Source organism: Bactrocera neohumeralis, chromosome 3, assembly GCF_024586455.1.
Source record: "Bactrocera neohumeralis isolate Rockhampton chromosome 3, APGP_CSIRO_Bneo_wtdbg2-racon-allhic-juicebox.fasta_v2, whole genome shotgun sequence".
In the NCBI taxonomy this organism is placed as follows: domain Eukaryota; kingdom Metazoa; phylum Arthropoda; class Insecta; order Diptera; family Tephritidae; genus Bactrocera; species Bactrocera neohumeralis.
The window spans coordinates 61331124-61345716 of record NC_065920.1 but is presented as its reverse complement, the minus strand read 5'-3'; the positions used below and the strand labels follow the sequence as shown (position 1 = coordinate 61345716).

Below are 14593 nucleotides of genomic sequence, written 5' to 3'. Positions count from 1 at the left end.
GGGCGCCCCAAAATATTTGCGTGACGGTATTGAACTTCTGTTGGTGGCGTACTACAGTGGAATGGTTGGAATGTAAGCAAAGTGGTTGAGCTAAAAAAATGTAAACTTTTTTGCTAAATGCGAGGACAAAAGTGGTGTTTGTAATTAAATTATGGTTTTATGGCTTTAATTGCGTGCGCGTACAGGTATAAATGCCCAAGCGATGGAAGTAATTTGAATTTTTTTAAAGCAATAAGCGGTGTTATTGTGTTTTTTGGATGAAAAATTTGGCTTAAAATGCGACTACAAGGAGTTTGATTTGGTAAGTGAATACTGATATAAATAAAAAATGCGCCCGGATGTAGGCAATATTTGGGATAAATTGTGCCAAAATTTCAACACAGAAATAAACCATATATTTAATGAGGTTTATAACGATATGTGTTAAATAAGTTATTTTTCAGAGGTGAATAATGCAATAAGTCAACAATGCGCCGAGATGTAGGCAATGCTTGGGATAAAATGTGGTGAAATTTCAACCAAAAAATAAAGAATATATGATTGTATTGGGAGTTGTTAAAGATAAGTGCAAAATAAATAACGCTTAAAAAGTGAATACCCCAAAAAATCAATAACGCGCCTAGATGTAGGCAATGTTTAAATATAGAAAGTGCCAAAATTTGTACACAGAAATAAACTATATATGTAATGGGATTTATTAACGATAACTGTAAAATAGTCAACATTTCACAAGTGAATATGATAAAAAATCAGTAACGCGCCTAGAAGTAGGCAACGTTCTGGCATAAAATATCCCGAAACCTCAACAAAGCAAAGAACCATATATATAATGGTATTTATTAACGATAATTGCAAAATAGTCACGAGTATATTCCCCAAAAAAAATCAATAACGCGCCTAGATGTAGGCAATGTTTGTTATAAAATGTTCCGAAATTTCAACAAAAAATGTAATGCGGTTTATTAACGAATAGTTAACATTTCATAAGCGAATACTGCAACAAATCAACAAATCTCCTAAATGTAGGCAATGTTTGAAATAAACTGTGATGAAATAACACCACAAAAATAAACCATATTTGTATATAGCGAGATTTATTAACGATAAGTACAAAATAGTTCACTTTTCAGAAGTGAGCACTGCAAAAAAAAAAAAGCGTCTAGATGTAGGCAACACGGAAATAAACAATGTATCTTACTGCTTTTCTGAGCCATAAAAGCAACAGTTAACAACATAAAAGTAAGTTTTTCAATGCACTCTTAAAAAATGCTCCTAAAAGTAGGCTAAAGTGTATTTAGAATTTTCGAAATGGTTCAAAAACAAAATTAAAATGTTAAAACTATCATTTTATATCAAGGCAACGCTCAAATTCATGTTGCAAGAGAGGTTAAAACTATTTCATAAATAGGAACTTTTGCCTCACTCTCCTTATAGTCCAGCCGTTTGTGATAACCATTTGCTGCGGTCGATGCGGGCCGATGTTATTGAAATATAGTTCGCATCAAAGCAGTGTATCAAACATTGAATTGATTCAACCGCCAAGCCATTGGAGTTTTTTGAGACGGAATCCATAAATTCTCAGAAAGATGGGAAAAAGTTAAAGCTTCAGATAGGCAATACTTTAAAATAAGCTATTGGTTAAGTGTTAAAATTTTGAACGGACTCAATATGCGAATAAAGACCCAATATATGTATATTCATATATAATATCGCAACTCTCGCAAACTCTCCTACATGGTTCGTATCAGGGAAGTTGGTATGTGATTAAATCGTGTCTGCTACACAGTTGCCTACTTATAATTATGATTCGTTAAACTAAAATAGCTTTAGAAACTATTATAATATAAAAAGTGTTTGCGCCCAAACTTATACCGCATTTAGTTGCCCAACATTGATTATAGTCCAAAACGCAGAAAAGGCACAGGTTCCAATAGAATAAATGACTAATATAACGATTTTAATTCAACCGCTCCTCACATATTTTAAGCAAAAAAATGCTTACTCTAATTAAATCTCATAAAGCCCCTCAAAATATGCCACAGTATGGCGAAAAGTTTAGCATTTCCATATAAATTACTCAGAATAGCATACGGCTCCTAAAAATATGCAACAATATCAAAACAAGCTTCGTCTCCGTACAAATCAGTCAGTGAATACGAGTATACTTTTCATAAAAGCAGTTACAGAAAGGTAAATAAAATTATACGTTTTAGCAGTTTTCACCTGCAAAGTACAACAAAATCTTTTAGTTAACTAGCCAACTTGTCATGCGCTTAGTGTAGCTTTGTGCGCAGACAGCTTTAATCCGCAAATAATTAACTAACAAGAGTGGACTCTAAGCGGGGGTGAACAGCAAATGTATGAGCGGGTAAACGGTAAGGGTAGAGAAAGTAGTGTACTAACTGTTACCTGCGCCAACTCTTTAACATCTCGTCTGTCAAAATATTATGCTTGCGAAGAAAATATGTGCAACAAAAAGTAGACAACAAAAGTGCGAAGACGAGGTAAGTAACTAGAAGAGTTTGAAGAAGATAAATTCACAGGACGCTAGAGGGTTGAGGGGGCATCAACCAGCATGCAATTTATGATTTACTACACACCAAGGAGCTGCGCGTTGACACTTCATGGCACAGTGTTGCTATGATGATGCTATGATGAATATACATACATATATGTATATAGCAGAGACACAGCAACTTTTTTGCTTGCATAACGGACAGCAGCAACAAGAGTAGAAAGTGTTGAGTGGCGCATGAAAGGATAAAAATTAAAACTTTGCATAGTTCGATGTGCAGAGCGAGCATTTATGGGTAAGATGGAATGCGTAGGTTACTAAGTAATCGAAGCAAATTGTGCTTTTAGACTTCTAAAGTGCATTTGCTGCATTTGTTAGTACGAAAGTGGGCAAATAAGCAAGTAAGTAAGTAAGGGAGAGCGCAAGTAATAATAAGTTTTAAATATAAGTTATATAATAAAGCAAATTGCCTACAAGTGTTAGCGGCAATGTTTCGCTTAATGAGCAATGTCCATAATTGCAGCTCAGTTGTAATTGGATTAACGCTGTAAAAACCAACTTTATGATTTTCATAATTAAATTTCATGTTTTGATTGCGAGTAATGAAAATCAATTTTTAACTCCTCCTTGTAAGCTGCTTGTTAGACAAGATAAGCAGCGTAAAATCCTTTTTTGTTGCTGCATTTTGGTTTGTGCTAATTTGTGCGTGGTGAAAAGGGCTGTTTAAGGTTTCTTATGAATCGGAATTGCCTCAAGCTACAACCTGGCGAATTTTGAAAATAATTTTTGGAAAATAATCCAATTTTCAGTTTTTTTTCCTTCGTCCAAATTTTAAGTTAAGGTTTTAACTAAAGCAGTATTTTTTCCGTTTATATGATTATATAAGGAGTTATCCTGCCAACGCGGGCGCATCTTTTTCCGAGGATCACCGGAAACGGCGTCAGAATAGCCGAGTTTAAAAATTTTTTTTTCAAAAGTTTCAGAATTTCTTTGTTAATAGTGTATGTTTGTAACATTAAAATATTCTAATAAAATATTTAAATTTTTATATGAAAAAAAAATTGAAAAAAAGGCTAGTTTTTACCCGATGAAACCCATGTAGCCCGTTAAATGAATTATTTGCCAAAAATTCTTAGCTTTAAATTATTTTCAAGAATTGAAAAATATTTTAAAAAAATTTTGCATTAAAACATGAGTTTTTGACCTTAAATACAGTTAAGTGCGAATGACAACTGCTGCGAGGCAGCTTTTTTAAAAGTTTAAGAGCCAGTATTTATAAGTTCTTTCAAGCTTAGTCCTTGCAAACAATAGTTTAGCTAATCATATATGCATATTTTTTCTACAATTTAGTCATTAGTTTCCGAGTTCCCACAAAATGCTGATTAATAGCGACATAAACTGAAGTAACTTACGGCACTTTTTTATTACCTTAGGTGTAACTCAAGCACTTATAATATTTTAACCCTTTCCTAGTAAAACTTTACAACATTTTAACTGTCCACCATTTAATTACAGCACAGAATGCTAGGTAAAAAGTATAAAACCGTTAAGAATCAACCCAAAAAGTAACATAATAGCAGCTGTCATGCATATGCGCCCAGGAATATGCTATTACCATATGCGCAGTAAGAGCGCTATAAAATATGCTGCATATGTAGTAAGCCCAAATGTAGTATAAAAGCAGGCGCGGAGGAGTGACAGCGGTTTTAACGCATGCTGAATGCGCTAACCCATACACGTGCATTTATTGCTAGTAAAAATATGCATTTCATAACCGCATGTTGGCGCACGCTTATAATCTACCGCTACCAGAATGTCTTATTTCGGTACTCACCATCTTTTATCGAGTAGCGCGGATTGCTCATATCGACCTTTGTCTGATTCTTAATCCAGTAAATTGTGGGCGTTGGATTACCAATGGCTTTGCATTGCATAACCGCTGTATGACCGACTTCGATGACACGTGTGCTGGGACCCTGAGTTATTACCGGAAAGCCGGGTGGCGTTTTATCACCTACAAAAATAAAGAAAAGAGAAGAGAGAATGAGTGAAGCATGAGAGCAAGCAATAAAAAATGTAAAATAAAAGCTATTTCGATATAAAATAGTATGCATAATATTTTACGATAAAATATTTTATGAAAAAATTTTATGCTAAAACTATTTATGCTAAAAATATTATTGGTTAAGCTATGTGGACTTAAAATATGAGCTGCAAAGATCTGCCAACGAGAATGCATTAAGTAAATGCTCTCAAGCACACATACAAGTATATACACAAATATGCATATATTCCTACACTTTTTGTGCTCGCATTCATCGTGTAAAGCGACGCCGCAACTCTAAAAGCCGCGTTGCCATTAAGACTCTTTGTTCGCGCGCAAGAAAAGAGGTGAAAAGCCAATAAATATGCAACTGTAAAAATGTGCCGCGAAGTAAAATTAAAACAAGAAAAAACTTAAGGTTCGGTTGGACCGGAGATAGAATACCCATCATATATAAAAAAGTTTCCATACAAGTACATGATTTTGAGCGTTTAGTTTATATGGCAGCTATATGTTATATTGGTCCGAACTGAATTTTTTTTCGTGAGTTAAAGCGTTGCTTTGGAAAATATTTTATGCAAAATTTTGAGAAGATATCTCGACATATAAAAAAGTTTTCCATACAAGAACTTAATTTTGAACGTTCGGTATGTATGGCAGCTATATGTTATATTAATCCGATCTGAAAAGAATTTTGAAATATGACAGCATTGCCTTGGAAAATATTTTTTGCGAAATTTCGTCAAGATATCTCGACAAATAAAAAAGTTTTTCATAGAACAACTGGACTTTGAACGGTCAGTTTGTATGGCAGCTATATGTTATAGTCATCCGATCTAAAAAATCAATTCGTAGATTACAGCGCTCTCTTAGAAAATATTGCATGCAGAATTTCGTGAAGATATCTCCTCAAATAAAAATGTCCTCCATACAAGAACTTTGTTTTGAACGGTCAGTTTGTATGGCAGCTATGTGCTATTGTGGTCCAATCTGAAAAATTTATTCGTAGATTATAGCGCTCTCTTAGAAAATATTGCATGCAGAATTTTGTGAAGATATATCCTCAAATAAAAAAGTTTTCCTTACAAGAACTATGCTGTGGTCGTTCAGTTTGCATGACAGCTATATACTATAGTGGTCCGATTTGAAAATTGTTTTTGGAAATACATTTATAGAGTCTCCGATGCTTCCTTCGAGCTGTTCTAGCTATTACAAACTTCATGGCAAACTGTTCACGGTATAAAAGGGTACAAATACAACAGAAGCGAGAAAGGGAACAGCAAATACTCGCTGCCTTCGCTTATGACTTTGGCGCGACGCAGCGGCCGGGGGTAATTAAATGAATTTTACGCTTGCATAATAGCGGCATTTTACTGCACTCACACCCGCAAACTCGTGCATATTACACACCACTACCATACTACATACACTCACACACACTGCCTTTCCCGTCTTTTGTTCAACCTTTGTGCGCTAACATATGCGCGCGTTTGTAGCGTTAATCGCCTTTGTCTGTGTGCTGGCGCGGCGCGCAAAAAACTTTCAACAGCAAACGGAGGTAATTGTCATAGCCGTTGCCGTCGGTGTTCCTCACCCCAAGCCTTCTTGTTTTATGCGCTTTTGCATATGAAAGGAATTTTTTTCTCATATGCATATTTATGTAATAATGCTTTTTGCGCCATTTTTAGTTTACTTTTGGCCAAGGAAACTTTTTAATTCACTTTTGCATTTATACATACTGCTTTAAAATATCAATGTTGGTCGCTACTAAAGTCCAGCTGGCGCTGGTTTAACCAAAACTTTGTTGAATTTTTTTAATTTGCATAAGCGTAGAGCTTGAAATTAAAATTTATATAAAATGTGCATATACTATATATATACTATATATATCTTTGTGATATAAGAGTTTTCATGTGATAAAAATAAAGAAAAAATTATAATATTTTAATTATCTTTGTGATATATACGCAAAAATAAATGAAAAATTTTTTTTTTTGTTAAAATAAAATTTAATTAAATTTTTGTTAAATTTTTTTTTAAATTTTTTTCTAAATTGTGATTTCGTTACGTTTTTTTAATAAAAAAAATTGAAAATAATAAAAATTTCGAAACTGAAATGCAATAATCTTTATGAAAAAATAAATTAAAAAACTATTTGTTGTTACAATTTTGCTGTAAATTATAATTTTATTACATTTTTTTTCTATAAAAAAAGTTTAAAATAATTAAAATATAAAAATAAAAACTAAATTACTAAAAATCTTTTTTAAAGCTTTTAGATTGTTTTTTACAAAAGTATTTTTTTTGAATGTATTTACTTTAAAAATATTGTTTGTATATTTATAAATATTTAGTTAAAAAAAATTACCAAAAAATAAAATTACATAAATACATATATTTTATGTTAAAATTTTATTGTAAGTTATAATTTTGCTACATTTTCGTATTCAAAACCAATTTATAAATAATAAAAATGTAAAAACAAAATCAAGACTTTTAAAAAAATTTAAGTCATATTATAAAAATTGCTAATGTTTTTAAAGCTTTTAAATTAAATAAATATTATAAAAAATTACTAATTTTTTTAAAGTTTTTACATTTTTTTACAAAAACATTTATTTGAACGTTTTTACTTAAAATATATAAATTTTTGTATATATTTGTGAGTATTTGGTTAAAACCAAAAAAAAATTCAATTTATAGAATTAAATATAGTTTTTATAAAATATTTTTAGAAGATTTTTGGCATAAAAAAATTGTGACAAATAAATAATTCATTTATTTAAATTTTATTTGATCAAATAATTATTTTATTTTTTATATAATATTAAAATTGTGTTTCTTTGTCAATTTGAAAAAAATAAAAATATTTTTTATTAATTACTTTTATTTTTTTGTAAATAATTTTTCATAATCACACAGAAAAAAATGTTTTTCTGTCTGCAAAATATTTTAAGAAGATTTTTGGCAGAAAAAAATTCTGACAAATAAATAATTATTTTTTTTTTAAATTTCCTTTGATGAAATAAAAAACAATTTTTTTCACATTAGAATTGCTTTTTTTATTTTTGAAAATAAAAACTTTTATTTCATTATTTTTATTGTTTAGTAAATAATTAATTATAATTATGTAAAAAAATCTTTTCTGTCTGTAAAATATTTTAAGAAGATTTTTGGGAGAAAAAAATTATGACAAAAATTATATCTCATTTTTATAAAAAACACTCATTTAAAATTCGCTTAGTCTGTTTTTAATTTTTTTTTATTTTGATATTATAGCCAGCAGAAGCATATTACAAAATAAAAGTGAACTTGTGCATGTTCTTTGTTATATAAGTAAAAAAAATTGTTCATTGCTTTTGCCTAGAGCTTTAATTGTCTTCTCTTACAGAAGTACGTACAAGTTCTCTTAGACTTATCGCTTTGAGTAGTGTTTGTACTCTAAATTACACAAAAAGTCAACGAAAAGCACTAATTGGTGTTCAAAAATAAAACTGTTATTTGATTATATAAAAAAATTTTACTATTTATGGCTTTTGGTGGACTAGAGGCAAACCAGGAGAGCCTAGTCTGAAACAATAGGAAATAATTAAAATTTTCAGATCTTAATTGAACAAAGTTTTACTACAAAATTTGATGTGACTTAAAATATTTTTGCACACTCTTCTAAAGTCACTTTTTAAAGTTACATCATTAAATTTAATATTCAAATCTATGTATGTTTCTATTATTGAGAGTTTGAAAAAAAGAAACAAGAAAACAACAATTCAATTATTAATTTAAGAAAACAAGAAACATACATACATACAAGGACAAAAAATAATGTTAACCGGCATTCAACAGCCTCCATAAACGCATATTAGAGCACTCAGCTAAAACGCAACTCATGTACTACAACAACCACTTAACATAACAACAAACTGAAGGATTTTGCTTTTTCGCAGAATTTTTTTGCTCGTCCCTGTTGCTGTTAGCTACTGCTGCTATTTCAAAGAAGCACAATAAAAAAAACGTATAAAATTCCGCGAAAATATATGTTTTAGTGTGGGAGTAGGTACATACATACAAACATGTGTCAATGTTACTATGAAAGTGTATGTGTGCCTTTGTTGCGCATTTTCATTTTTGTGACTAAATTTATGTTTTTCCCACACTGCCCCCACAAGTATGCTGATAAGCTGTGCGGTATACGGCAGTAGCTTGCTTATTTGCCAATCTACCTCGCCGCTGTTGTTTAGTTCGCTTGTGTTGTGGTTGTGTTGTTCTGCGCGGCAAAATTTTAATTTCACGCCAGACACACTGCCGCAGCAAGAAAGTGCGTGCATATGAAAAGCAAAAACCAAAACAAACAACCACAAACTGGCTCACACAAAAATGTGTAGATTAATTGGTAACGCATATTTCATACGCACTGGCGTCCCAATTGTAGAAAAATGTTCTAGTGAGGAATTGGTGCAATAAGGGCATAAAAACGGTTTTCTAGTTGATAAAGAACGTTAGTAAAGTTGTTCTGTTGGCTGCGTATTCATACAATCCAATTGGTAACAAATATAACTAGTCTTACACTGGTCCACATTGAACTAGTTCAGCTTTTATAACGAAAATACAGAAAAAACAAATTAAGAAAATCTTTACTATATTGGTAACATAAGTAACTAGTCTAAAACTGGTCCACATCAACCTAGTTCTACTCTTATTTTCATAATACACAGTTTTTTGTTCAAGCTGTTTACATCACTCACTATAAGTGCGTATAATAGATCGTTTTAATAACAAAAAATATTCGTTGCTGTTGTTTTTGAGTTACATATACGTATGGAACGTACACACACTTGACAACATGGTACTTGCATTTTAAATGAGTGTTTTTGTAAGCACATCCCTACTCAAGCAGCACAATTGTGCCGACACACCAGTGTCAGTGACAGCGAGGAACCAAATAATAATAAAAAGAGCAGACGAGCAGACAACACGCTAACAACACTGAAGGATTTAATTGGAAAATGTAAATGAGCTGCAGCGCTGTTGTCACCGTAGACGTCAGACTGCAGCTGTTGCCGCCAACAACACTTACACACACACACACCAACACACTTTTATGGTGGTATGAATGTGCCTGTCAGTGGTGACATTTTCCTCATAGCTATGCATGCTGAGCCTTGTTAAGTGGTTAAGCGTGAATGCTAACGGTAAAAGTTTAGTGGATTTTTTCTTGCGGTAACGCGAGGCACGTAAGCGATGATATACATACAAGTATATATGTATATACCATATATGCCTTTGCGTGAATTTAAGTATGTACATACAAATAAATATATATACGAGTATTTACCAAATAAATATGTTATATAAGGTCTAGTAAAAATAAATCCAACTACAGATTTCTGGTAGTGTTTTTTTTTTGCATTAAATTGATGATTTTATTTAGCTTAGATTGAATTATCCGATTTTAGTGAAATATGCACCGTTTCGTTTAATAATTTGTTGAAATTTTGAAATCAATTTCATAGTGCCACTCTCAGAGAAACCCTCGTCGCTATTAGAAAATATTTTGGCTGTCGACTTTCACGAGCTGAAGACGAATTTCGCACCAGCAACTTCGAAATAGCTCTGGACTATAAATTTTATGCCTAAGAATTATCCAGCCGACCCCGGCCTAGCCTTACCTTGATAAAAAAAATCCAAAGCAGCTCACTTTTGGGCAATCAATCGCTAATTTTCTTCAGACGGTAAAATAGTGGACAGTACAGATTCGAATTAAGATTGTAGCCTCAGGGAAGTGACTCATAGTAGATAAAGGTTTCCATTATTTTAACGATATGCCACTTTAGAGAGGTATCCGTATACACTCTAGCAGGAATAAAACTCAGTAATTTCGTTGTTGCTTTTATTTTCGACCTCTGCGTAGAAATCGAAGTGCTGCTCAGCCAACGCGTGTGCCATCGATGAAAACAAATAGTAATCCGGAAGGGCGATATAACATAATCTTCTGATCCCACAAAATACAGAGCCTTCTTACCGAATTGAACTGTTTTTGGAGTCGATGCTGATGGTTGTCCCGGTTTAACGCATGGTTTTCTTCATTTAGGTTTATTTAAATAAATCCATTTTTCATCGCCAGTGACAATTGGATGCAAAGCTGATTTTCTTTCGTGTCTGTCGGAAGAATTTTTTTCCGGTTTTCCATTTGCCTTTCAGTCACTTCATGCGACACTCACTTTAAACATCTCCAACTTCCTCAACTACCCGAAGGATTTTATATTACCTAGTACGCTGATGACTACGCGATAATGATGTCGGGTAAAGGAATCGATGGTACGTGCTCAAAAGTTAAATGCTTTCTCTCCGACCTTTCTCGCTTTTTCGCTGCACAGAACTTAATACTCTCCCCCACTTAATCCACAACGACTATATTCACTAATTAGACGAAGGAGTACAGACTTGACTTTAATATTGCAGTCGATGGCGTTAAAACTCCGACTGTCAATTACCCTAAGATTTTGGGTGTCACATTCGACAGCCTGTGCCTCTTCACTACTCACAGGATGGCGATTTCTGCCAAAGTACAGACCTGCAACAAAATCCTCAAGACGCTAGCCGGCAACATATTTTTAAGGTAATTGCCCGGTTGATACTTAATTACGCCACATCAATACGGTCGCCTGGATGCAGCGAAAAAGCTATTGACATGGCAGAACACTGTACTTCGAACTGCAACAGGATGCCCTTGATATCTTCCGTCAAAGAACTGCACAGTGAGGCCCATATGCTACCAGTTAAGGAGCATAATGAACTCCTCTCTAAGCAGTTTCTGCTGGCGTGCTTCCCAGAAATCATACCAGCAGTCACCTGATTGGAGCAGAACCGCCTTTTAGGAGCAACAAAAGGCCTTTCTTCAACTCCATAAAACAATACGAAGACCAGACTTCGGACGCAACAAACTTAAGACATGCACTGACCGCCATTCACAGAGGAGCCACTAACGCTTTCACCCATTCCCCCTCAGTGAATGACTTACCGGGAATCAAACCACTACCCATTGCAGACAAAAAGCTCGTGTGGAAGCGAGTATCCTGACATACCAAACATATGTCCCCGCATTATAATAACCACCTCTTTCTATGCCCTGCTAACCCTATACTGCTGACATCCCACTCCTTATGGTCCTACCCCGTCGAAACATCACGTTTTCTGGACCTACCGCTGGATGGCGTCAACGACAATTTATCTAATCTTTACCATCCTAACTGGGATTAGGTACCCGTTAAAAGAACAATAACACCAATTCAGTCGTTACAGATAACCCTACTTCTAGTACATACATCCAGGTCGAGTAAAGCACCCTAATTTTTTTTTGGTTTTATGTACAATTTTATTTGCCTACGGAAAACGAAGTTGACAGGTTATAGAAGAATAGTGAACAAAATTAAGCTGTATGTCAAATATTCTAGTAAAAATAATATCGTTTGTATTCATGATTTTTCATAACTCACAGTAATATTGAGTAAACTGGAAAATAAAATTTAATATTGCACCGATGCTTGAATCTTGAATGAAACTTACACAAATACTCATTTATAACTGTAATAATGCTCAATTTCAATTTTCGTCACACATCGAAATGGCGTTGCCACCTAACATAGTTTGAGCTGCGAACACGCATTAGGCTATGCATAGAGTATAATGAAAGCAGAATTGAAATTGAGTATAAGGCTAACAGACAGTGGGCAGCGAAAATGTGCAGACATAAAAAGTATGCTATGAGCAAGAGAGCAGTAGCAAAGATGTGGTAAACAGCGTCAGGCATTTTCGGCATCCCTACACTAGCAAGCAAGCGTTTACACGCTAAGAGCGCGTACATCCGGTTTCCATGCGATTTTCCTTGCGCATTAATGCAATATTCATGCAATTTGAAATTTAATCTCGCATTCAGCATTATTGTAACGTCAAGCGCGACTAGCTGCATAGCGTAGCAAACACATAGCATAGCAGAGCAGAGTATGGCACAGCGCGGCGCTGCTAAGTATAGTGCTTACTACGAACCTAGTTACGAACAAGAATATGTTGCTATGAGCATTAAAGAAAAGTAAATGCGAGCTTGAGTCTGGCAACAACAACAACTCGAGTAGCGGCAACTAACGAGGGAATAGCAAAGCTGCCAGCGACAAAAATAGAATTTGAAGCTTGCAATGAAGATGAATGTAATGCGAGTCGGCAGCGCTAACAAATATCCTATTTGTACTCCTGCTATGTGCTTGTATGTATGTATGTGTGTATAGTTTTTTCTAAGTAGAATTGGCAATTCTGAGTGCTGTACTATTTGTTGTTATGGTTGCTGTGCAAATTGTCGGCATGATTATAACGCGTCGCGAATGCTTGCGTCAACTCTGCTTTTTCTGCAACAAATATGCACTCGCGTTCGCTGGCTTGTTTGTAGGTTGGGGGGGAAATCCTGAGCAGTGCAGCTGTCTTGAGTTAGCAGAAATATGAGCGGTGTATGTATGATATGTAGGCATGAGCAACGCGTTGTTGCTTGACAACAAAGTGCGCAATCCTTTCTCGCATCAAGGCTGAGATTTGCAGGAAATCTTGGTTGCCATGTTGATTGTATGGCTGTATCTATGGTAAAGTGGAACTTACAGTTATTTTATTATTTTATTTTTTTTTTTACAAAAAGGTATATTTAAGGCAGTGGAAATCATCCTAAAGCATCTCATGTGGTACAAAAAATATATTTTTTATTATATTTACTTGAATGTAATAATTTTTGAGTAAAATTGTTACTAAATTTTAATGTCAGTTTTTTGATCTTGGTGCTAATATATTACCAAGATGTGTCCAAAAAATAAGGTGACATTTGAATTTAATCTGCGCGCGTCGAAGGATTTGGAGAATTATTTTTTTTTCAGGTTGGTAGTACTGTCAGTCACATTTATGTCAAACTTCATGTCAAAATATTCAGTAGTGTTTGAGATACGTGTCGTTTTGTGAGCTGCTAAAAGTGAGTTTTTCGTTTTTTGCGATGTCGAAATTTGTTGAGCAAAGAATTTGCATTAAATTTTGTTTACGGAATCAATTTTCTGCTGCGGATACGTTGAGGATGGTGCAGAAAGCCTTTGGTGATGAGGCTATGTCTAAAAAAATGTTTACAAGTGGTATAGTGAGTTCCAAGCCGGCCGTGAACGTGTCGAAGACGAAGAGCGTCCAGGGCGACCATCAACCTCATCCGACGAAGCTCACGTTCAACAAATCAAAGATTTGGTTTGAAAAACCGTCGATTGACAATTAGGGACCTTGCTGACGAAGTTGGCATATCGAAAGGTTCAGCCAATACCATTTTGAAGGATGTTTTGGGCCTCAAGCGCATCAAATCTCGACTGGTACCGAAAACATTGAATTTTTTGGAAAAAAGGCGTCGCGTTGAAGTGTGCGAAACGATGCTTTCCGACTACCAGGGTGTCATGAAACGCATTATAACTGGCGATGAGACTTGGATCTATGCTTACGACCCCAAAACAACCGATTAATCGAGCGAATATCGTGCCAAAAGAGAGCCGAGACCAAAAAAATAGCGCCAAAGTCGCTCAAAAATCAAGGTCATCTTGACTGTTTTCTTCGATTATCGTGGTGTGGTGCATTATGAATTCCTTCCATCCGGTCAAACAGTCAACAATGAATATTATTTGAACGTTATGTGTCGTTTGCATAACGCTCTCCGCCAAAACACTAATGAATAAAACAGGCCGGAATTGTGGAAAGACAATTCTTGGTTTTTACACCACGATAATGCACCATCCCATACTGCCCTCGTAATTCGTGATCATTTAGCCAAAAACTCAACCCATATCGTTCCGCAACCACCGTATTCACCTGATCTGGCGCCGTGCGACTTCTGGCTGTTCACCAAGCTAAAAGACCGGTCCGGGGACACCGTTGATAGAGCAGATTCAAGCCGCAGCGAAGACGGAACTGAAGGCCATCCCGGAAAGTGACTACAACCAGTGTTTCGAAGATTGGAAAATCCGTTGGCATAA

General features: G+C 34.5%; 1 protein-coding gene across 7 annotated transcripts in view; it reads right to left on the bottom strand.

Annotated features, from left to right (window-relative positions):
- Positions 1-14593, bottom strand: part of LOC126752855 (tyrosine-protein phosphatase Lar) — a 966561-nt gene that overhangs the window by 172128 nt on the left and 779840 nt on the right. For all 7 annotated transcript variants that reach the window (XM_050463852.1, XM_050463853.1, XM_050463854.1 and 4 more), the window contains exon 10: positions 4350-4529. In XM_050463852.1, coding sequence (XP_050319809.1) covers positions 4350-4529 — 180 coding nt within the window. The remainder of the gene's footprint in view (positions 1-4349; positions 4530-14593) is intronic.